At 65.4% G+C, this 20,237-nt stretch overlaps 12 protein-coding genes across 12 annotated transcripts; 4 read left to right on the top strand and 8 right to left on the bottom strand.

The window, feature by feature from the left end:
• Window positions 1-73: 73 nt before the first annotated feature.
• On the bottom strand, window positions 74-702 carry MICPUN_109163 (predicted protein). Its single transcript, XM_002504891.1, has one exon. It carries the CDS (start codon window positions 571-573, stop codon window positions 124-126), a length of 450 nt encoding a protein of 149 aa, XP_002504937.1. The 5' UTR covers window positions 574-702; the 3' UTR covers window positions 74-123.
• A 640-nt stretch (window positions 703-1,342) lies between these two features.
• Window positions 1,343-2,702, bottom strand: MICPUN_62544 (predicted protein). The gene is made up of 2 exons (XM_002504890.1): window positions 2,660-2,702; window positions 1,343-2,517 (listed from the first exon to the last, which is right to left on the bottom strand). The coding sequence occupies exons 1-2, from the start codon at window positions 2,660-2,662 to the stop codon at window positions 1,390-1,392; spliced, it is 1,131 nt and encodes a 376-aa protein (XP_002504936.1). The 5' UTR covers window positions 2,663-2,702; the 3' UTR covers window positions 1,343-1,389.
• Window positions 2,703-2,815: 113 nt separating this feature from the next.
• Window positions 2,816-3,843, top strand: MICPUN_109161 (predicted protein). Its single transcript, XM_002505193.1, has one exon. The coding sequence runs from the start codon at window positions 2,843-2,845 to the stop codon at window positions 3,767-3,769; it is 927 nt and encodes a 308-aa protein (XP_002505239.1). The 5' UTR covers window positions 2,816-2,842; the 3' UTR covers window positions 3,770-3,843.
• Window positions 3,844-3,875: 32 nt separating this feature from the next.
• MICPUN_62542 (predicted protein) lies at window positions 3,876-4,535 on the bottom strand (the record flags this gene model as incomplete). Its single annotated transcript, XM_002504889.1, has 1 exon — window positions 3,876-4,535. One exon carries the CDS (start codon window positions 4,533-4,535, stop codon window positions 3,876-3,878), a length of 660 nt encoding a protein of 219 aa, XP_002504935.1.
• Window positions 4,536-4,992: 457 nt separating this feature from the next.
• On the top strand, window positions 4,993-6,064 carry MICPUN_62541 (predicted protein; the record flags this gene model as incomplete). Its single annotated transcript, XM_002505192.1, has 2 exons — window positions 4,993-5,896; window positions 5,958-6,064. 2 exons carry the CDS (start codon window positions 4,993-4,995, stop codon window positions 6,062-6,064), a joined length of 1,011 nt encoding a protein of 336 aa, XP_002505238.1.
• Window positions 6,065-6,402: 338 nt separating this feature from the next.
• Window positions 6,403-8,937, bottom strand: MICPUN_103097 (predicted protein; the record flags this gene model as incomplete). The annotated part of the gene is made up of 1 exon (XM_002504888.1): window positions 6,403-8,937. One exon carries the CDS (start codon window positions 8,935-8,937, stop codon window positions 6,403-6,405), a length of 2,535 nt encoding a protein of 844 aa, XP_002504934.1.
• A 767-nt stretch (window positions 8,938-9,704) lies between these two features.
• Window positions 9,705-10,853, top strand: MICPUN_109159 (predicted protein). Its single transcript, XM_002505191.1, has one exon. It carries the CDS (start codon window positions 9,748-9,750, stop codon window positions 10,780-10,782), a length of 1,035 nt encoding a protein of 344 aa, XP_002505237.1. The 5' UTR covers window positions 9,705-9,747; the 3' UTR covers window positions 10,783-10,853.
• A 649-nt stretch (window positions 10,854-11,502) lies between these two features.
• MICPUN_71212 (predicted protein) lies at window positions 11,503-12,129 on the bottom strand (the record flags this gene model as incomplete). Its single annotated transcript, XM_002504887.1, has 1 exon — window positions 11,503-12,129. A coding segment is annotated over one exon (627 nt), but the record flags the coding sequence as incomplete, so codon positions are not given.
• Window positions 12,130-12,782: 653 nt separating this feature from the next.
• On the bottom strand, window positions 12,783-14,427 carry MICPUN_95460 (predicted protein). Its single transcript, XM_002504886.1, has 4 exons — window positions 14,399-14,427; window positions 14,115-14,211; window positions 13,694-13,777; window positions 12,783-13,546 (listed from the first exon to the last, which is right to left on the bottom strand). The coding sequence occupies exons 2-4, from the start codon at window positions 14,208-14,210 to the stop codon at window positions 12,941-12,943; spliced, it is 786 nt and encodes a 261-aa protein (XP_002504932.1). The 5' UTR covers window position 14,211; window positions 14,399-14,427; the 3' UTR covers window positions 12,783-12,940.
• Window positions 14,428-16,938: 2,511 nt separating this feature from the next.
• Window positions 16,939-18,403, top strand: MICPUN_109157 (predicted protein). Its single transcript, XM_002505190.1, has one exon. The coding sequence runs from the start codon at window positions 16,957-16,959 to the stop codon at window positions 18,343-18,345; it is 1,389 nt and encodes a 462-aa protein (XP_002505236.1). The 5' UTR covers window positions 16,939-16,956; the 3' UTR covers window positions 18,346-18,403.
• Window positions 18,404-19,251: 848 nt separating this feature from the next.
• MICPUN_86636 (predicted protein) lies at window positions 19,252-19,929 on the bottom strand (the record flags this gene model as incomplete). Its single annotated transcript, XM_002504885.1, has 1 exon — window positions 19,252-19,929. A coding segment is annotated over one exon (678 nt), but the record flags the coding sequence as incomplete, so codon positions are not given.
• Window positions 19,930-20,030: 101 nt separating this feature from the next.
• MICPUN_86098 (predicted protein) lies at window positions 20,031-20,225 on the bottom strand (the record flags this gene model as incomplete). The annotated part of the gene is made up of 1 exon (XM_002504884.1): window positions 20,031-20,225. One exon carries the CDS (start codon window positions 20,223-20,225, stop codon window positions 20,031-20,033), a length of 195 nt encoding a protein of 64 aa, XP_002504930.1.
• Between the last annotated feature and the right edge of the window lie 12 nt (window positions 20,226-20,237).

The following is a 20,237-nucleotide window of genomic DNA, read 5'->3' as shown; positions in this document are numbered from 1 at the left end:
CCGCACGAAGTGAGCGCCGAGCGTCTCGTGGTTTTCCACCACCATTCCGGGGTGACATTTCGGAACGCCTTTTCGCTCGAAGACCAAGCCTACAACTAACTTATAGCTCTGGCTAGCTAGCGCCTACCGGTACCGCGAGTCTTCCCATATCCTATCGGCCAGGTCGTCCCTGTACGTCCTACCCCGCGCCGGCTCCATCGACGCCCCGTCCGGCGATCGCGCGTCCGGGGACCTCGCCGCCCCATATCCGTCGTCCAGCCCGAGCGACGAGAGGTTCAACGGCGAGTGCGCGTCAAAGTCGGCGTAGTCGTCCGCGGGGCGTGCCGGCGGCGTCGTCGTCGTCCCCGCGAAGGGCGACGTCGTCGCCGTCGATGCGGCGGCGTCGCTCGTCTCGTCATCCGCGGCGCGCACCGCGGTTCGTACCGGCGGCGGCGGCAGCGGCGGCGGCGGGATCGGCGAGACGGTAGGCGGAGCGACTTTTGCAAAGTCACCTAAAGTCGGCTTTGGCACGAGCGAGTCGTCAACCGGGAAGGTGGTGGCGAAGGGATCGCGATCGTCGCGTTCCGCTCGCATCGGCGGCGGCGGCTCGAGCGGGAGCGGGGGCGCGCCGCGGATGACAAACTTGGGCACAGCGCGCGGGGTCGGTTCGTCGTCTTCGGAGCTCGAGTCCCCGGGGTGCGGCGCCGGCGCCGCGGGTCGTTGTCGACTCGGTTTTTGGCTCCCGGTCGGTTCGGCTCGCGTGACTGGCGGCGGCGGGTGGTGGTGACGCGTCGGAGGCGGCGTCGGGGCAGCCGCGGCGAGGTCGAACGCCGAGAATTTCCAGTACATCCCCGCCTGCGCGTACCCGACGCGTTTGCGCGCGTGCGCGTCGGGGTGTCGCGCGATGTCTCGCCCCGGGAGCTTCACCACCTGCGGGTACTCGAACAACGCCACCGAGGCGAGGCAGCAGGCGGCCTCGAACTCGTGGCGCAGCAGACCCTTGGGTTCGCCCTTCCGCCCGCGCTTGGCCATCTCCCACACGCGCACGAGGATCTCCCTGGGTAACCCGACGCGGTTGAAGAACCCGAGCGCCTGGTCGCCCGTAAGCGCCGTCTTCATCGGGTCGCCAACAGCCTCGAACCACCAGCGCTCGAGGCGGAGGGAGTCGAGGCCCCCGCGACTGGCGTACCCCTTGCGTCTGGCGCGGCGCTTAGAGTCCGCGTCTCTCTTGCGTCGTTCGTCCACGCTGAGCCGCGTCGGGCGCGGGTCCGTCGCGCGATACATCATGTCCATGCCCCGCGGTCGACTCGGACGTCACCCGCGACGCGCGTCGTGGCTCCGAGGGTTCGAAAAACTCAGGCTTGACAAAAGTTATCGATGAGAGCGTTGAAACTTTTTGGCTCCTTGCCGCTACTGTTGGGCCGTCGCCAGGGCCTCGCTGAGCCCTCCCCGCGCGCCCCTCGACCCCTCCCCGCCGCCGCTCCCGCTCCACTCCGCCCCGTCCACCCTCTCGTAGAACAGGATATAGCCGTGCTCCGTGTTCCCCCCGCTGTGTTCCTGTGTGCTGCCGAAGAAGTTGTTCATGGCGTCGTCGTCCATCAGCTCCACGGTGTCGTCGTCGTACGTGAGCCACTGCCCGTGCGACTTGACCAGGCACACGTAGTGACCGTGGTTGGGCCCCGACCCCACGTGCACCACCACCGCGAAGAGCTGGTACGCGGCGTCCTGACCGTCCGCGTCCTCCGTCATGTTGGGAATCTTGAGCTCCGACGGGAACACCACGCGGTGCATGAGCTTAGCGTGCCGGCCGAGGGATTCGAGGTACTTGAACCTCTTCAGGTGCAGCGCCAGCACCTTCGGGGAGGACTTCACGAGCATGCGCTTGTGCGCTTCCTGCAAGCCCCCGCACGCGTCGCACTGGAACTTATCCTGCGACGCGAGAAGCTCGTTGGACGAGAACTGCTTGAGGCACGCGCTGACACTCGCGTTTTGCTCAATGTCGAGGCTCAGATCCATAAACGCCTCGTGCCGCGACGTGACGTTCTCGCACCACAAACACTGGGTCTGATTCGTCAGTCCTCCCTCGAATATGTCGTGGATCCACGTCTTCACCGGCTTGGTCTCCTCCCCGTCCGGCGTGGGGTGTTCCCGCCGGTGCTGCTTCACGAGCACCTCGCAGCACTCGTTGACCACAAAGTTGAAAAACTCGTGCGCGTCCTGGTGCATGTACGAGTTGAAGATGACGTTGTCCTTCTTGAGCCGCTCGATGAACTTTTTGGGCGCCAACACGCCCGTGCGCTTCTTCTGGTTGGAGATGGACGCGAACAGGTCCCCGAGCGCGGTCAGAAGGCTCTCGTCGTGATCCTTCGGGAGCGACTCGTGGTACTCGAGGATCGCGTGGCGAAACGGCTTGCAGAAGTAGAGCGCCTGCAAGACCGAGTTGGCGTAGCAAGTGTTCCCAAAGTTCTCCAGGCCGTAGTACCGCTCGCCGTCCGTGTCCGCCAGGAGCGCCTTGTCCAGCTTGGTCGAGCCGTTCCCCTGCGAAGGAAAGGCGTCGGATCGGGCGTGTCAGCGAGGAAAATTGTTAGGGCTCGGGACGGGTCGGGGAGCCGACGACGACGCGCGGGGTTGGCGGTGTATCGGCGCGCGCGACGGGTGGCGGCGCGGTCGTGAGGCTCACCATGGCGTCGTCCCGCGCTCGAACCCGCGGATCTCTTCCCCCGATGCGCGGGGAGCGGTCTGCGAGTGCTCCCTGCGCGGTGGTGAAGATATTTGACTGCGTGGCAAGATGCGGCTTTTTTTGCGGCTTTTTTGCTGTTGAGTCAGCACAGATCGAAGCGCGTCGATCTGGGAAGCGTGCGCGATGGTGGCGGGACACATCCTCGACGCCGTGGACGTGCTACACAGCAGAGTGCGGGGCAAGAAGCGCTCGGGGAACAGGGAGATGTCCCACAACTTCGTGATGCACGACAAGCTCAAGCCGTGGGTCAAGTGGGCGTTCTGGTTCACCAACGTGCCGTATTGGATAATCTGCGGCCTCGCGCTGTACCAGTCGCTGCCCGCCAAGGCGCTGCAGCACCCGGTGGCGGAGTGCCTCCGGCCGTACTGCGGCAGCAATCTGTTCCACGCGATATGCGTCGGGCTCGTCGCGCTCGCGTCCAGCGCGTTCCACGGCGCGCAACTCAACCTGGACCGCGCGTGCGCGTGCGCCCTGCACGATTGGAATATCCTCGTCGGCCGCGCGGAGCAGCTGACGGGGGTGACGCTGACGCCCCTTCACGAGGTCGGGTCGATGACGGTGGCGACCCCGAGGGGTCTGAGGAGGCGAAGCGGGCGGCTGAACGACAAGAGGATGAGCGGTAGCCCGCGGGCGTTCGACGACGGCGTGCCGAACGGACTCAACGACCACCCCAGCGACGACGAGGAGGAGCTCTGCCAGTTCGTGGGCGAGGATGCGCCAATCTGGGAGGCGCCGATGGCGGGCGCCATCGCGGGGGTGACGGGCGCTTCGCCCGAGCGACGCAGGCTGGTGTCCAACCTGCTGTTCTGCGACGTGCTGTGCGCGAACGTGTACGTCATGTTCCTACTGTCGTGCATCGGCGCCAAGAGGGGTCACCTCACTGAGGTTGTCGAGGCATCGGCACTGCCGGTGGTGTGCATGTTCATCGCCGCGGCGTGCAAGCGAAGGGGGATGTACCACGGGTACGTGTTCTTCCACTCGATCTGGCACTTCACGTCGGCTCTGTTGATGTACGAGATGCTGTACGAGAGGTTCGGGGATTCGTGGTGAGCGACGCGGCGGGGGTGCGCGTGTTACCGACGAGATGGTTTTTTAGCGTGTTTGGTCGTTGCGTATTACGTGTCGATGACTCCTCTGTCGCCCCCCGTTCGCGCGCTCACTTTTTCTTTTTCGCGGACGGCTTCGTCTCGAGCGAAGGGACTTCCTCGGTGGTTCCCAACAGAAGGGACGCGATCTTCATCATGGCCTCCTCGGACTCGCAGCCGCCTTCGGTCCTCAGGCACTCGTCGATGCCCCGTTTCACCGTGACGAGCGGCGGTCCGATCCTGGGGAGAAGGCCGTAGATCTCCATGTCTGGGCTGTAATCTTTCATTCGAACCATCGTGTTGTCGTTCGGTCCCTTGAACGTGATCACGGACGCGCCCTCGACGTCCACGAGCTTATCGCCGCTCGGTTGGAAGGTCATATTCATGGTCCATTCCGACGCGTACCGAAGAGGAGTGCAGAACTCTCCTTTACCTTTGACGACTCGGACCCTCACATCGGGGTTGAGCGCGAAGAAGTTCTCGAGCCAGGTGTCCCACTGCGCCTTACCTTTCACCTCGTATCGCTCGAAGTTTTGGGAGTAGACGAAGTCGGTCTCGTCCACGGGCGCGACGCAGTCGGAGGGGTAGTTATCCAGGGAGCACTCCACCATACGCCTCGCAAGCTCGAGGCGCTCGGGGGTGTACAGTTCCTCGCACGTGGAAGCGTGCGCGAGGGTGGCGGCGCAGGCGAGGGAGGCGACGGCGATGAATCGAAAGATGGGGTGGCACATGATAGCGGGAGGTGGTGGCGCGCGTGTGCGGTGAATAGTGACGAAGAGCCGTTTCCCAAGGTTGGAAAGGAAAATATCCTGAAAAATATCCCCTCCTCGGACTGTCGGAGCGGAAGACGAGGAGTCGAGGAAACGGACGAACGAGAACCGCAAGAGTCTGCCGTCGCCTTCGTCTTGGATTGCGTGACTAACGTTGTTGGCATGTCCCAGGAATTGACGTCGCGGGCGTCACGAGCCGTCCGTTCCACGGGACAGAACCCGAGAGGTGGGGAGAAGATAAGTCACACCTCCGACCCGTCGCTGCGGTCTTACATCGCGCCGCGCCCCTCCTCCGTGACGGCCACCGCGCCGGACACACGCGCGTGATACCGTCGAGCGCAGCCACTCGTCGCCGCGTCGCGTCCCGACGGTCCGCGAGCAGGGCCCGTCGCACAAGAAAACGAAACGGATCGAGAAAATGTACCAGTACGCCGATACCGTCGAGTTCGACCTCATGGTCGTGTTCCTCGTCGTGTGCGTCATGCCCTTGGCGGTGTTCCTGATGCAGTCCAAGACGAAGGTCGGCCGCGCTATGTCACTGGCGCTCATGGTCCTCGCCATCCTCTACGTCGGCGGCTTCGAGCACTACAGGATGCACCGGCCGGAGGTGACCGAGGGAGGCTTGAAAGCGGCTGTGTTCCCAGTCGCGTTCCTCGACCTCATCGAGTCCGAGACGTTCACGCTGACCTACCTCCCGATCGGCGCCGACCCCGACACGATCGCGAAGGCATCCGCGGGGATCGACCGCCGAAACGCGACGACCGCCGCGCGCGTCGCCGCGAGCGCCCCGCGCCGCGCGGCGCCCGGGAAGCGGTCCGGGCTAAAAAGCGTAGACCCCGCGGGCGAGCCGCTCATGGTGCACCTGTCGCACAAGGGCGCGGGTGATCGGATGTTTCGCGACGCGCTCCGAGTGATCGAGAAGAACACTTGCGGCGGTGCGAGTAACGAGACCACCGACTTCGCCGAACGATCCCAATCCTCGTCCCCCGCGTGCATGCGTTGGTGCTCCGGAACCGTCGACGACTTTCGCCACGACGTGCACAGCTTCTCCTTCGACAGGTCCACCCCGCGGGACATGGGCCTCCTCGGCCGCGCCTACCGCGCCGTCTTCGTGGTTCGCGACCCGAGGGATCTCGTCGCGGAGTCGTACCTGGAGCACCTGGACACGAGCGAGGCGTGGGCTCGTTTACCCCGCGACGACCTCGGCGGCGAATCGTTCCAGTCGAAGCTGAGGTCGATGTCAACCGAAGCCGGCGTCGACGTCGAGATCGATCGGTTCACGGCGTCCCTCTCCGTCAAGCTCGGCATTGCGCGCGCGATCGGTCACCTCAGCGGGTTTTTACCCTACTCCGGCGGTGCCTTCCCGGACGCCGTGGACAGCAGGGTCGGGGATTTCGCGCGGAGTCTGCGGGCGTTTGCTCGAGCGGGCGACCCCGACGTGGTATTTGTCAAGTACGAGGAGCTTCTCGGCGCCAAGACGGACGGTTTGACGCTCCTCGGCGAGTGGCTCGGTCTCCGGCGGGGAGGGGCGGAGATGCGCGCCTTCGTCGAGGCGTGCGTGGACGCGCGCGAGGACGAGCGCGCGGGTAAAGGCGGGTCTCCGGGCGACGGAGCCGACTCGGAGATTTACTCGCTGTGCGAGGGCGGCGGCTGCGAGGAGCGGTCGCGGCGGACGCGAAGGAAGCTGCCGCCGGGGGCGTGGCGCGCGCACTTCACGGATCAAAACGCGGAGAAGTTCGATCTGGAGCACGGCGCGCTGTTGCGCAGCATGGGGTACTCCGACTTTGAGGAGATAGCGCGGATTTGATTTGATACGAATGTCTGCTAATCACGGTTGAACGTATCGGTAAATCAGCTCCAAGCCGTTGTTCGCCTTGAGCGTTTCCAGCATCCCCGAGTGTGTCGCCAGCCTGGCGCACGCGATCGCCGCGTTCTTTTGCGCCGCGCCCGTCCGCTTGTGGCACACCGCAAGCAGCGGCGCCACCGGCTGGAGCGCCGCGAGCCTCGGCAGAAGATCCCGCTCCCTCGCCAAGTCGCCAATCGCCAGCGCCGCGTTGCCCGCGGCGCCGTCCCCTACGACGTCCCAACGACGAACGCACTCCACCAACGCCCCCGCGGCGTGCTCCGCCAGCGCGAGCCTCGATGCGACGTCGCCGCCGTTGGCGAGAACCGCGAGCGTCCGCACCGCCGGTTCAATCGCGCCGTCTCTGGCGTCAGACGCGAGCCTCCGAACCACGAACTTTGCCACCGTCGCCGCGACCACATCCCCGTTTGAGCCCACATCCCCGTTTGAGCCCCCCGCGCCGCACATGCGCCGCGCCGTGGACGGGTCGCGCGCGATGCGGGAGAGCACCGTCGCCGCGCGCGCCGCGACGAGCGGATCCGACGCGGAGAGCAGCCGGGCGAGCTGCGGCGCGGCGCCCGCCCCGCCAATCGTCGCCGCCGCCGCCGCGTCCACGGACACGTTCGCCAACGCCGCGAGGACGTTCAACACCAGCTCGCAGTCCCTCACGGGCGATGGATCGATGGGCGCATCGCTCTCCTTGTCCGCGCCGCGTGCGCCCAGTCCGGGAAGGCCCGCGCCCATCCCCGCGGGCGACGCGGCGGACGACGCCCTCGCCCTCTCGTTTTTCTCGTTTTTTGGGAGGAGCGCGCATAGGTCCGAGATGCCCCGCTCGTTCGCCGCAAACTCGGCGCGCATCCGGCCGTCCGCGCACATGTTTCCCAGCAACGTCGCCGCGCGTTCCGCGAGCACGGGCGTCCCGCATCGAAGCACGGGCGCGATCTTTCCCGGCGCGTCGGCGCCGACGGCTCTCGTAAGCGCGATCCTCGCCTTCGCGTCCACGGCGCAGTTGCCCAAGAGGGACAGCGCGTGAGCCGCGGCGAGCTTGGCGCCCGCGTCGTTCGCGAGATCCGTGTCGAGCATCGCGAACAGCCCCGCGATGGCTCCGTCGGGCTCGACGTCCGACGCGAGAGCCTCGATGATCGACGCCCTGGGGTTGGCCGTCGCCGAGCACGTGTGCAGCAGAAACAGCGCAGCGGAAACAGCCTCTCGGTCGGTCGCCTTCTCGGTTGAACGCCGCGCCCGCGCGATGAACCCGACCGCGAGCTTCAGAGTCCCGTTTCGCGCCAGCGTCTCCCGGTTCGCCTCGTTCAGGCACGCCGCCCTGAGCACCCTGAGCGGACCCGTCGGCGCCGCCTTTTTGTCGAGCTCGAGCTCCCGCGACAGCCCGAGCAGGTGCGAACCCCGGCCCGATCGGAGAAAAACCCTGCACTGCTCGCTCCCCTCGACGAGCGCCTCGAGCCGGGCGTAGTCGCACGCGCCCGACCCTATCTCGCCGCACAGCTTCTCCAGCTCTCGGAGCGTGTGAAAGTCGGTGCCGTCCACCTCGCCGTCGACGCCCTGCGCGGCTCTGCGCATACCCCGCTCAACCTCCTTCTCCTTCCGAGCCTCCTCGTACGTGGCGTTCGCCTCTTTCATCTGCGACTCGATCTCCCCGTTCGAAGGGTCCCTCTCGTGCGCCAGCGATAGGTCGTTGAGCGCGTCCTTGTAGTGCGAGAGCTTGAGCCTCGCGGCGGCTCTCCGCTGCAGGCACTTGATCGCCGTCGGGTGGTCGGGCCTCTCGAGCAGAAATTCCGCCAGCTCGCACGCCTTGGACGCGTGGTCGATGCACTGCACGAACATCTCGCACTTGAGCGCCGCCATCGCGGCGTTGCCGTGCAACTCCAGCGAGCGCTTATCCGCCTCGAGACCGAGCTCGTAGCACCGGAGCGCGTCGGCGAATTGCCCGGCGCGAAAAGCGGCGTTGCCCTCCTCGCGCCTGCGATGCGCCGTCTGCCTCGCGCGCACCTGCGCGGCGTGCCTCCTGTCGATGTCGGCCTCCATCGCCTTGAACGCGGGGTTCTCCGGCGTGTACTGCATCCACGGGTCGTCCTCGTCGTCGGATGGCGTCCACAGGTCCCACGCGTCGTAGTCCGTGGCCCTGCGCTTGTCCTCGGGCATCTTGGCGCGGTACTCGTGGAACGCCTTGCGCGCGCGCTCGCGTCGCTCCTTCTCCGCGATCATCTCGTCCACCTTGGCCTTGATCTTCTTCTGCTCCTCCGGGCTGAGGTTCTCGTACTTGCGCCTCTCCGCCTCCTCGGCCTCTTTCTTCCGCTCCTCCTCGAGCTGCGTGCTCTCGGCGTCGCGCTCCTTGATCTTCCGATCCACGTACTCGGCCGAGATCTTGCCCGACCGGAGCCCGTCTATGAGCGCGTTGACCTCGTCCACGTTCTCGAGAAATTCGTCCGCGTCTTGAGGCGTCCGGGGGGGAAGACCACCCCGCCCGGGGCCCATCCCGACGCTCTCGAGCTCCCTCGGCATCGCTCGCTGGCCTGGCCCCCAGTTGACTGACCGAGGGTGCCTTCTCTCTTCTCGTTTTGGAAGGGTGGAAGGGAGGTGGGAGGTGGGGGAGTCACCGAGCCGAAATTCGTGGCACCCCCTTATCGTGTGCACCCCCTCGATGACGCATCGACGAATAACCACTGGTTGAACGTCGTGATCTGCCAATGGAAACGCGTCTAAGAAATCTGATTCGATCGGAGATGCGACACGAAAGTCCTTCAAAACTCGCCTGAATACCGTTGATCTCCCCATCCCTTGTATGCGTTCCAGTCTGCGGGCGAACAAGGGGCAACATCTTGTCGCGAGCCACATTCCCCCGCGCGCGCGTCTCGGTCCACGGACCTCGACTCGCGAGCCAACGGACGAGTTCGCGCAGACTCGCACTCTCCTCTCGCATTCGGGCGTTCACGCGCCGTTCAACCTAGCGCACGTCACCCGCGCGCCCAGACCGCCCCGGCGCCTTTCCTTGTTTCAACAACGCACCCGCCCAAGGGGAAGAGATGAGGACCAAGACAAAGGCCAAGGCGTGGCACCCGCTCAAGAAGACCCTCGTCGCGATCAACCCCAAGGCTTCTCCCGTCGAGGTCAAGGCGGTGCCCGTGATCGAGAAGAAGAAAAAGAAGAGGAAGAACCCCAAGGCTGCCGACAAGCGCAGGTGAGCAGTTCGCTTCCGTGCGCCCACTTTTTTCCCCGAACGAACCCCCCGGTGACGCACACGCTGACATCTCCTCGCCCGCCCGCCTCAGGAACATCTGGGCGCGTTCCAAGACGATCCTCAAGCACTTCAACATGTCCGGTATGCGCAACGAGGGCAACGGCAAGCTCTACCGCGAGAAGATCGCGCACCACCTCGCGCTCTTCTACGGCAAGACGTTCGAGCAGGGGTCGTACTGGTACACGCATCCCAACGAGAACGAGTTTTTCCGCGCCGTGTTCGCCAAGGCTGCGGGCAAGGAGAACGCGGACGACGTGGACGCGGCGGGCATCGACAACATCTTCTTCAAGAAGGAAAACCGCCAGATGGGCATCGACGCCAAGGCGCTCGGGCGCTACTGCTCGGAGAGGCAGCTCAAGGCGCTCTTCGCGGCGTGCCCGGCGTCGTCGGAGGAGGGCGACGTCTGCATCGAGGTGCCCCCGCCGGCTTCCGCGTCGCTCGGCGCGCCGGTGAAGTCCGACGAGGAGAATGAAGAGGAGGAAGAAGAAGAAGAGACGCCCGACTCGGGCTCGCCCGTTCCAGCTGTGCACGGCGTTCCAGCTGTGCACGGCGAGGCTGGAACGGGTGAGCCGGCGGAGAGCGACGACGAGGGCACCGTCGCGCACGAGGCAGACGTCGCCAACCTCGACGACCTGCCCGGAGACGACGACGACGTCGACGTCGACGACGCGGTGCCCGCGATGCCCGCGGGAGGCGACTTCGACGACGGGAACTTCTACAGCGACGAGAAGAAGTTCAAGGAGGGTGACGATTTCAACCTGGACGTGTTGCCCTCCTTGAGCCAGTGGGACGATGCCCCCGGTTTTGATTTCGACTTTGCCATCTTCGAGCCTTCGCAGCCCACCGAGCCCACCGAGCAGCAACGCGATCTGATGGAGCACCTGGTGAACGTGCCCAGAGTCAACGAATGGCGTATTCGCCTCAGCCAGTTGAAGGTGGACGCGGCGGAGGGTAAGATCATCACGGGGTGGATGCAGCCGGCTGTCGAGAGGCGGGCGAGGGCGATGAAGTGCTTCGAGGAGCTCGAGAGGATCATGAGAGAGCAGGAACAGGCCTACGAAGGGGAGATCAACTCGTCTTTCCCCGTCGCTCCCACTACCCTGGGATGAACAAGAACCACTAAGATTGTGTATCAGAGACGCCGCTGTACGTGTATTGTTATCAAGAATATGATGACGCGAAGGGTCAAGACGACAAATCTAGAGTCTGACGTCGGCGACGATGGACACGTGGTCGCTCGGGTACTCCTCCGACGGAAGCTTCCCGCGAACCGTCGGCGGCTTCAGCACCCGCGTCGCCCCGATCCCCGGCGTGAGAAAGATGTAGTCCACCGTCCCGCGAAACTTTCCGTGCGCGCTCGTCATCGAAGGCTCTGAGCCGCAAACCTCCGCGTAGCAGCTTCGAAGCTCACCCGCGCGCGCGTGTGTCAGCCGGTACCGACCGTCCCACTCCCTCGACGTTCCGTCCGCCGCCCGCGGTCGCCCCTCCAGCGCGGACATCATGGCGCGAATGGCCCGCGCGTCCCGCCGTTTCGCCGTGCCCTCCGACATCGCGTAGCCCTCGAACCGAGTCGCGCTTTTCGTCTTACTCGTCCCTCGGCCCTCGGGGTCGGTCCCGAACGCGAGCGCGAGTCCCTCCAGATCCCAGTAGTTATCCGCGAGCCTCACCGCGATCTTTTCCGCGTCCCCCATGCGTTCGTCTCCGACCCCGACACCGCCCTCCGCCTCGTCCTCGTCCTCCCAATCCGCCCACAGCTCCTCGTCCGAGCCCGTCGCCGCGTCAACCGCCATCGCCGCGCGAGAACCAACGTCCTCGCCGTCGACCAGACAACCGGACATGTCCCTCCTGTCAACCCTGCTCACGTCCAGCGTCCCGTCAACGATGAATCTGTACAGCGGAGAGTCCGGCTCGGCGTTGAAATCACCGACGAGCATCGCGTGAGGAGCCGCGTCGCCCCCGACGGCGCCGACGTATTTGTCGCGCATAGCCTCGACCCGCTCGACGAATACCCTCAGCTGCCCGAGCTTGCGGTCGCCCCTCCGCGGGTTGAACAGCAGGTGAACGCACCCGACCACCACTGGCTTCGCGTTCGGGTGCGAGGGCACGAGGCACGCCACCGCCGCGGCGTTCTCGCGGAGGTCAAAGTCGGTGAAGTCGACAGCCTCGAACGCGGCGCATCGGAAAACGGACGTCCTGTAAAACACCGAGCTTCCGTCCGTCCGCCCGCCCGCTCGAGGCGCGTGGAGCCCCGTGTACCCGCACCCCGCCAGAGCCGCGGCGATGCCGTGAAAATCCTCGCACTCCTGCAGGCAGAGAACGTCCGGCCTGAGCGCCTTGACCTCTTGGACGATGCCCCTGAGCCTTCGCCGCCACGACAGGATGGAATCGTGGATGCCCCGGTACAGCTCGTTACGGTACTTCCACGCGTGCGAATCCGCCAGGAGGTTGTACGACATGACGCGGTACTCCCCGGGCGGCGGCGCCGGGACATGCCCGCTGGTGCCCGGCTCGCGCGCGTCCACGACGCTGGGCGGCGAAGGGTGCCACTCCCTCGCGGCGACGCCCCGGGAAACCGCATCCTCGACGCTCGCGCGATGTCGCCCGCCTCGCCCGCCTCGCCCGCCCGAGTGGTAACTGGGCTGGCCGGTGGCGAACCCGGACGCGGCTCGGTGGTTTCTCCAGGGCTGGTGCGCATCTCGGGGACGCGGAGGCGGGGGCCTGAACGCTCCCCCGCCTTCGCCGTCGAAGCGAATGTGCTGTCGGGGGCGAGTCGGGTGGTGCGGGTCATCCCGCGCGTTGGGGTTGGTGAATCGCTTCATCCCCGAGCGCGATGCCAGCCCGCGACAGGAGCGAATCAGCGCGGAGCGGGCACCGGGCCGGTTCAGCATGCCATGCGGGGCAGCAGCTATGAGGTATGGTGGGTTGGAGAAACGAGGTTTTGACTTTGGACAGGAAGTTTATTGCCTGCAGCCGACGGAACGTGCTGCCTGCTGCCCAACTTGTCCTGGAGTTACATCTTGCAAGCGGACTGCCAACCGAGAGATAGTCTTGCTCAGAGTTGGTAATTAATGCTTGCGCGGGTTCGGGCACGAGGGCGACGACGCCAAACGCGTCGAGTGAAAAGTTATCTCTATTGCAAGGACCGCTCCTAGATACCACACACCGACCACCCGCGTTGAGTACACGCGTCGGTCGGTCGCCTCTATCCAATCGCGACCCTCATCAACCCCAGCCCAGTATCCGTGAGGATAGCCACTAAAACACCGTTTAGTTGCCCTCCTTGGCCTTGGCGGCCATGATACCCTTGACACCGCGAAGGCGGCCAGTGCGGCGGGCGGCGATGAGACCGACCTTGGCACCGGCGGGCCTGTTGCGGCGGACGGTGGAGGCGTGACCAATGTGCTGGTGGTTACCACCACCGTGAGGGTGCTCCACGGGGTTCATCGCCACACCACGAACCTTGGGCCAGCAGTTGCGCTTCACCTTGAACTTGTGGTAGTTGGCGCCCGCCTTGAGCATGGGCTTGTCGCAGCGACCGCCGCCCGCAATCTGGCCGACGGTGGCGCGGCAGCCGGAAGGGATCGTCTTCTTGGAGCCGGAGGGAAGCTTGATGCGGGAGAAGCCGGTGTCGGGGTTGTGGGAGATGAGGATGCAGTACTCGCCGGAAGCCTTGGCGAGGACGCCGCGGTCGCCGAGCTTCTGCTCCACGTTGCAGATGATGGTACCCTCGGGCATGGAGCCGACGGGGAGGATGTTGCCAACCACGAGCTGAGCCTTCTTGCCGCAGTAGAGAAACTGACCGGTGTAGGTGCCCTCGGCCGCGACGAAGAGCTCCTTGTCGTGCTGGAAGCGCTTGGTGTTGCGGAAAGTCACCTGAATTGGAGAGCGGGAAGGTGTGGAGAGGTCAGCGGCGCGCTCCTCCGCGACGTGCCGATGGTGGCGAGAGGATGTGGTTTTAGGGTTATTTGGCGAGTCCCGCACGACGCGACGGAAACTGCGCGGGAATGGCTAGCGACGCACCTTAGCGAGGGGAGCACCACGTCCGGGATCGTGGATGATGTCGGTGACAACACCCTTGACGTAGCCATGACGCTCAGCGAAGTCCTGGGGGTTGGGAGGAGGAGGGAATCGGAGGTCAGCCTCGGCGTTCAGATTTTTCGCTGTGGGCTGCAGCTTTGGAGAAAAGCGCGAGTGATGGGGTCCCGGTCGCGCGGGAGCCACGAGCGGGAATCGTCCATCGAACGCATCGACCCCGCGACATCGTCCGGAGGTGTTCGATGCAGCCGAAACCGCCGTCCAAGGCGCACGATCGACGCGCGAGGACCGAGCGCGCAGCCCGCGCCCTTCGCGGGACCCGGGAGAAATCAGGGTTTCTCCCTGCCGCTCGCTGAGAAGAAAAACCCGGCGATCCATCGCCGTGTTCGGCCGTGACGACGCTCACCTGCTGACGGTGCTTGGCGGCGCCCTTGCGCTTGTCGGTGTGGCTCGTGAAAATCGAGCCGGCACCCTTACGCTGACCGCGGATAATGCGACCCATCCTGTGAGCAGAGGCGACGGAGGGAGGCAAGGTCAGGATGCGGCTCTTTCGCTCCGCTGGGAGAGACGGGTTGAGATGTTTGTCGGGGGTGGCGACGGAAACGCGCGCCCAACGCCGATGCGGGGATCGCGCGCGCGGCTGCGGCGTGTTCACGACGGTGGTGAGGTGGGACGCGTCACGATGCTCACCTGCTTGAACGGTGGGACTACTTCCGCGCCGTGAAAAGAGGGCGACCGGAGCGCGTTGGACACCGTATTTACGAGAAAAGCGAGCGAGCTAGGGCTTGGATTCTGAAAAACAGTTCAACCGTCGTTTCTTGAGTCATTTCGCCCGTTTCGTCCATAGAACGCCGACCAAGATTGAATGGCGACCGACCGAAAACGCGAAGTTCCACGCCACAAAAAAGCGAGGGTGCGGGTTAACGGTCACTTCACACCATCGGACGACCCGGTGCGCTCCGTTGACGATGGCGCAAGACCCGGTGCCGTCGCCGCTCCCCGCGACCACCCCGGAGGTGGGCCGTGGCGTCGCGAGCGGCGCCGACGACGGCAACGTGCGCGACAGGTGAGATTCGAGACGCGCCCCGACACATCTCTCGCTTTCGGTTTCAACGTCAACAACGACAGCTGCGCGGCGGATCTCGCGACGCCCGCGCGCGCTCGGAGCTCGAGTCGTCCCTTTTTCCGCGTATCGCGCGATGTTTACTGACGTATCCCATTTCACCTCGCCGAACAGCGCCGCCTCGGACGCGGACGAGATGGACTGCGTGCTCATGGCCGGGACCCCCGAGACCGGGGGACCCCTCGACAGGCTCCCGTCCAACGCGACCATCACCACCCTCTCCCCCGCGCTCACCACCCCTGTCGCGATCCCGGAGGAGAGCGCCTCTCCCGACGTGGAGGCTGGCGCCGTGCCCGATGACGCCGTGTCCCCGCACGAGACCCAGGGCGCTCCCGGCCACGTCGCCAAGGTCAAGGCGAGCATCGAGAGCGGCGAGGTGACGAGAAAGTCCAAGGACGGCGGCGGCAAGCTGCGCAAGTCCCTGAACGTCATCGGCGGATTCAAGAAGGCCACCTCCGGGCTCATGGCCAAGCTCCGCGCGTCCCGTGACGCCCCCGAGACCCCCGTGCGCAGACCCTCCCCGAAGACCGGACGCGGCGAAGACTCGGTTGAAGATTCGGTTGGCGAAGACTCGGTTGAAGACGCAAACGCGGCGGTGCGTCGCGACGATCTCGTCGAAGCCGGCGGCGTCTCCGCCGACGACGCCGCCACCCTCGAGGAGGAGGAGCAGCGGAGGGTCGAGGAGGAGATCGCGCTGGCGGAGAGGCTCAGCCCGGGGCTGGTGGCGCACGCGGTGGGTTCTCCCGGGATGTCCCCGGGGATGGAGCCGACCGTGATTGACCAGTCGCCGGAGCGCACCAGGTCCAAGTTTGAGCTCCCCGAGGACGGCGAGACGGACGACGAGGACGAGGAGGAGCATCACCACGAGCCGGTCGAGCAGACGGACGTGACGATGAGCATGAGCCCCCTCCGTGTCGACGCATCCGTCGACAAGGAGAACAACGAGAACGGACGAGGCGTCACCTTTGCCGCCACCCCGGATGAGATCCGCTCCAACAACTCCTCGCGCGATGATTTGCAAAACTCGCAGTACTCGCCCGAGGTTGCTCCGCTACAGCAGCGCGACGGGAACAACACGGGCGGATGGAAGAAACCCCCGATGTCAAAGTCCAAGGAGGATGCGCACTTCGTGTCCAAGGTGACATCGAGGCAGATGCCCGACAAATACGGCGCGATGTTCGCGTCGATGGCCACGCCCCCGGCCAAGGTTTTCGGCAGCGGCCGCGGCGGCATCGGTGGCAGCTACAACGACAGGATGTCCGGCGCGGGTATGATCCGCAAGTCGTCGCACTCCAAGGCTGGTGGCGATGGCAAAGCGGTGATGACTCCGCTGCCCATCAGCAAGAACGTCCTGGAGCGCATCGACGCCCTCGGCCCCGAGATGCAGCCGATGCAAAAGTACATCCTCATTGCGGGAATCATGCTGGACTTTTACGCAAAGTCGCAGCTCATTCGCGAGCTCAACAGGTTCGCCAGCAACGCGGACTGGGGATGGTTCGTCATGGTATTCCTGTTCTTCCTCCTCTCTGGGAGCATGACCGCGATGTACTGGGTCCTTCACTACCCCATGCCCACCAAGGCTGAGATTGCCAAGGCTCAAAAGGAGCACCAGACGAAGGTGTTCGGGTTCACCAAGATTGACTTTAAGCGAATGGTTCGCAACGCGGGCGCGGTGGCCTCCATGTGCCAGCTCGGCACGCCATTCGCAGCGTGGCGAGCCCTACGCACCAACGATTTGAGGCAGCGCAAGGCGGAGATGGACCTTCGGGGCATGCAGCTCGTGGACACCGTGTTTCTTATCCTGCCCGTCGCGACGCTTCAGGCTTACGTCGGCATGGCGTGCTCGTCCCCGGAATCGCAGTGCCCCGGCCGCAACGGCTTCGACGCGCTGCTCTTCCTCGCGGTCCTCGGCGCCATCACGAGCGGCACGCTCTGCTTCGTCTCCCTGGACCTCCACGAGAAACCCCCGAGCTACACCTGGGCGCAGTACTGGACCGCGCACAAGGCTCACCTCTCTGAGATGGCGGCAAAGACGGTGTTCAGGTTTCTCGAGCTCAGCGCGAGAATCACGACCATCGCGCTGTTCTCCGCGGCTCACGGCGGGTGGGTTTTCTTCATCTTTTTCATGCACGCGGTCATCGTGCTCGCGGCGCTGAGGTTCTGGCCCAGGCTCGTGGGCGGCGGCGTGCCCAACCGCAACGTGTGGCAAAAGTTTATCGCCACCAAGGAGACCGTGATCAAGGCTAGGTTCTGGCCGGACAAGTGGCGCAGGTTCAGGGTCGCCATCCTCGACGACTCCAAGTTGCTCCTCGCGGTAATGATCTGGCCGCCCAGCATGTTCGTCGCGAACGCCACGGACAAGAACGGCAAGTTCTGGTGGCGGTCCAAGACGTGCCCGCGAAAGTCCTTCCTCTCGGTTAACCGAGTCGACGCGATTTTCCCCCTGCCCGCGGTTGTCGCCGTGCAGGTCTTCGAGGCGATGCTGATGCTCGTCATCGTCGGCGCGTCCATCTCCGAGTACCCCCACTACCACAACTATTATCTGATCGCGTTCTTGGCCAACATGGCGTGGCTGGCCGCCGCGGTGGGGTGGATGAGCGCGGCCAGTCTGTGGAACCCGTTTCTTCCCGAGGGCCCGCCGCTGGGCCTGCCCACGGCGACGCTCCACCCGGGCAGAACACCCGGTCGACCCGCGCGCGAGGAGGATGAGGAGGAGTGCCCGGGGACCGCGTGGCGTCCCCACGAGGGATGGGGTGGGGATACGCCCGCGCCCGCCAGGGGCGTCAAGTCCATCGGAGGAGCGCTCGCGGCGGCGGCGCCGAGTGGCGGCGAGGGCGCAGTCGCCGCGTCAGTCGACGCCGGGGGCATCTTCTCGCCCCCCGCCAAGACCCCGCGCGGCGGCCCCGCGGTTCGAGCGTCGTACGCAGCCGGCGACGGACCGCAGGAACGCTGGGACGACGAGAGGGAAGGGGGCGCCGGGGCTGGGATCCTTCCTATTGAAACGATGGTCGATCCAGAACCCGTGCCGGAGTCTTCGCCTCGAGCGCTCAACTTCACGTCCGTCCCGGAGGATTTCAAGTACGATTTCGCCGCCGAGCGGGCCAAGCGACTCGCGGCGGCCAAGGCGCAGCAGGAGGCTGCCGCGCGGGCCCAGCTCGCGGCGCATCGCAGGACGGACAGCGGCGGGAGCGCGGCGAGCGAGCAAGCCGCGGAGCCGCGGGAGACGGCGTCTCCCGCGGCGCAGCCCAAGGGTGGCATCTCGTTTGATCGCCTGCGCGGCGGCTTGGAGAAGAAGGGGGGGTACGTTCCCGGGCAGACGCAGCCGTCCGGGAGGGTGAACACGTCGACCGCGTCCACGGTCAGCTCCCTCGCGACTCCTCCGTTCCCCGGCCGGCACGCGGCGGGCGGGATGTCCGCGTCGTCGGACACTTCGATGGCCGTCAACGCGACGCTGACGGCGAGAGACGACGAGAGCGGCGATCCGTGGTCGGACCCGTGGGGGGGACGCAGGTGACGTCGAGGCGAACGACAAAGTCCATTCGATGTTCGATTTACAGAAATTTTATTACCGGAACAGATACTTCTTATCCTCGCGCGGGGGGTACGCAGAGACTGCGTTCGTGGCCCGCACCTCTATCTTTCTATTGCCGAGCTCGTCAGTTTCCGTCCACCGATCGCTCCTGAGCTCGTTCCTGCGCCTGGAAAGCAAGCCCTGCGCCTCGCCCTCCTGTGCCGCTCGCTCGATCTCTGTCGCCAACTCGCCCAACGCAACCTTCGTTCTGGACACGAACGCATACGTCGTCGCTCCGAGCATGAAAACGCCGACCCAGGCAAACCCGAGCATCCGGTTTGTCTGTGCACGAGCCTGTGCAAGAGCCTGTGCACCGTGTGGCTGCTTCGAGGCTGCTTCGAGGCTGTTCCGCGTGTATCGCGATACCCCCATGTATACCGCGGCCGTAGCTCCTAAACACGAACCCAGAAAGAATCCGGGTGTCATGTCATCCGCACACTCCTTCGGGATTGGATTCAGAGCCTCGTTGTACCGATCGCGAGATTCATCGGTCGGCACCGAGTTCCAGTGCTCCTTGATGCCCGGAATGTGGGCCGCACCGACGACGCCCACCACCTTCTTCACCCGCGCGCGCCCCGCGGCTCGATGCAACGAGTGGGTGAGGACGAGATCCCGGTCCTCCTTGATTGTTTTTTGCATCGCCGGCGCGCCGTCCAAGTTCGCCTGCTTCAAGAAGTCGTCGGATCGGGCATAGTCCAACACCTTCTCTCCGCATCCTCTCAGCCTCGCGATGTCATCCACCCGCACCGGACGGCCAAAAAGGCGCCACACGCTCTCCTCGACTTTATCCAGCTCGGCGCGGCTGGTGCCGCAACCCGCGTCGCGCATGATCCGCCGCGCCGTCGAGGGCAGACGATACTTGACCGGGATCGGTTCGCCCTCGTCGTTTTGGATCTCGATTCGAAGATCCTCCGAAGGGAGAAGATCCTCGTCAACGGCTTCATCCTCCGACACCCGAGGGCGCCCGCGATACGTCTCGATCCTTCCGAGCTCGCGGAACTGTCGCTTCCAGGCCCGCGACGTCGTGATCTTCACGTCCAGATCCCCGAGCACCACCTCGGCGCCAACCTCCTTCGCCGCGTCAATCGCCGCGAGAAACTCCGCCCCGGGTGTCGTCCCCAGCAACGCGCCGACGAGCGTGTACGCCAACCCGATCGCCTGGGTGGGTCCGGAGCGGAACAGGGACGTCGACACGAACCTGTCGGCGGCGGCTTGGCAGGGCTTTGCCGTGTGCGCGTCCCTGACGAGGGCGTTGAGCCTGTGCGGGTCGAGCTCCAACACCACCACGTCGGGCCGCTCCCTCATGATGAGCTCCCTCGTCTCCTCGGCGGCAGCCTTGGAGATGTGCGCGGTGCCGATGAGGGTGACCGCGGCGCGCGTCTCGGGGTGTCGCAGCGTCGCGTGGGGTACCTTGGCCCACCGCGTCTCCCACTCGTCCTCGTCGAAGCGTATGTTGATGACCCTCACCCCTCCCGGCGCCGTGCCGAACGAAACCCCATCGGGCAACGGCGGCGGCGGCGGGGTCATCCCGCCCTCCCCGTTCGTCGCCCACCTCTTCGTCTAGTACCCTAATCCCACAGTTCCCACCCTCCTCTATTGTGTGCTTGGATCCAACGTCCGCGGCGCATTTAGAGCTCGGGGATGGGCTTCTGCGTGGGGAGGAGGCCGAAGCGCTTCTTGCACGCGACGCGCTGCTTGGAGAATTTGTCGTCGGGGCTGAATCGGGCGGGGTGCGCGGACTGGGTCGGGCTGCCGTCGGGGGCGGTCTTCTTCAGGGTGTAAACCCGGTTGCCCTTCTCGTCGAGGTAGTACATGAGGTACATGTTGGAGTGACG

This window comes from Micromonas commoda, chromosome 11 (assembly GCF_000090985.2).
Source record: "Micromonas commoda chromosome 11, complete sequence".
Lineage (NCBI taxonomy): Eukaryota > Viridiplantae > Chlorophyta > Mamiellophyceae > Mamiellales > Mamiellaceae > Micromonas > Micromonas commoda.
This window is presented reverse-complemented; position numbering and strand designations above follow the sequence as displayed.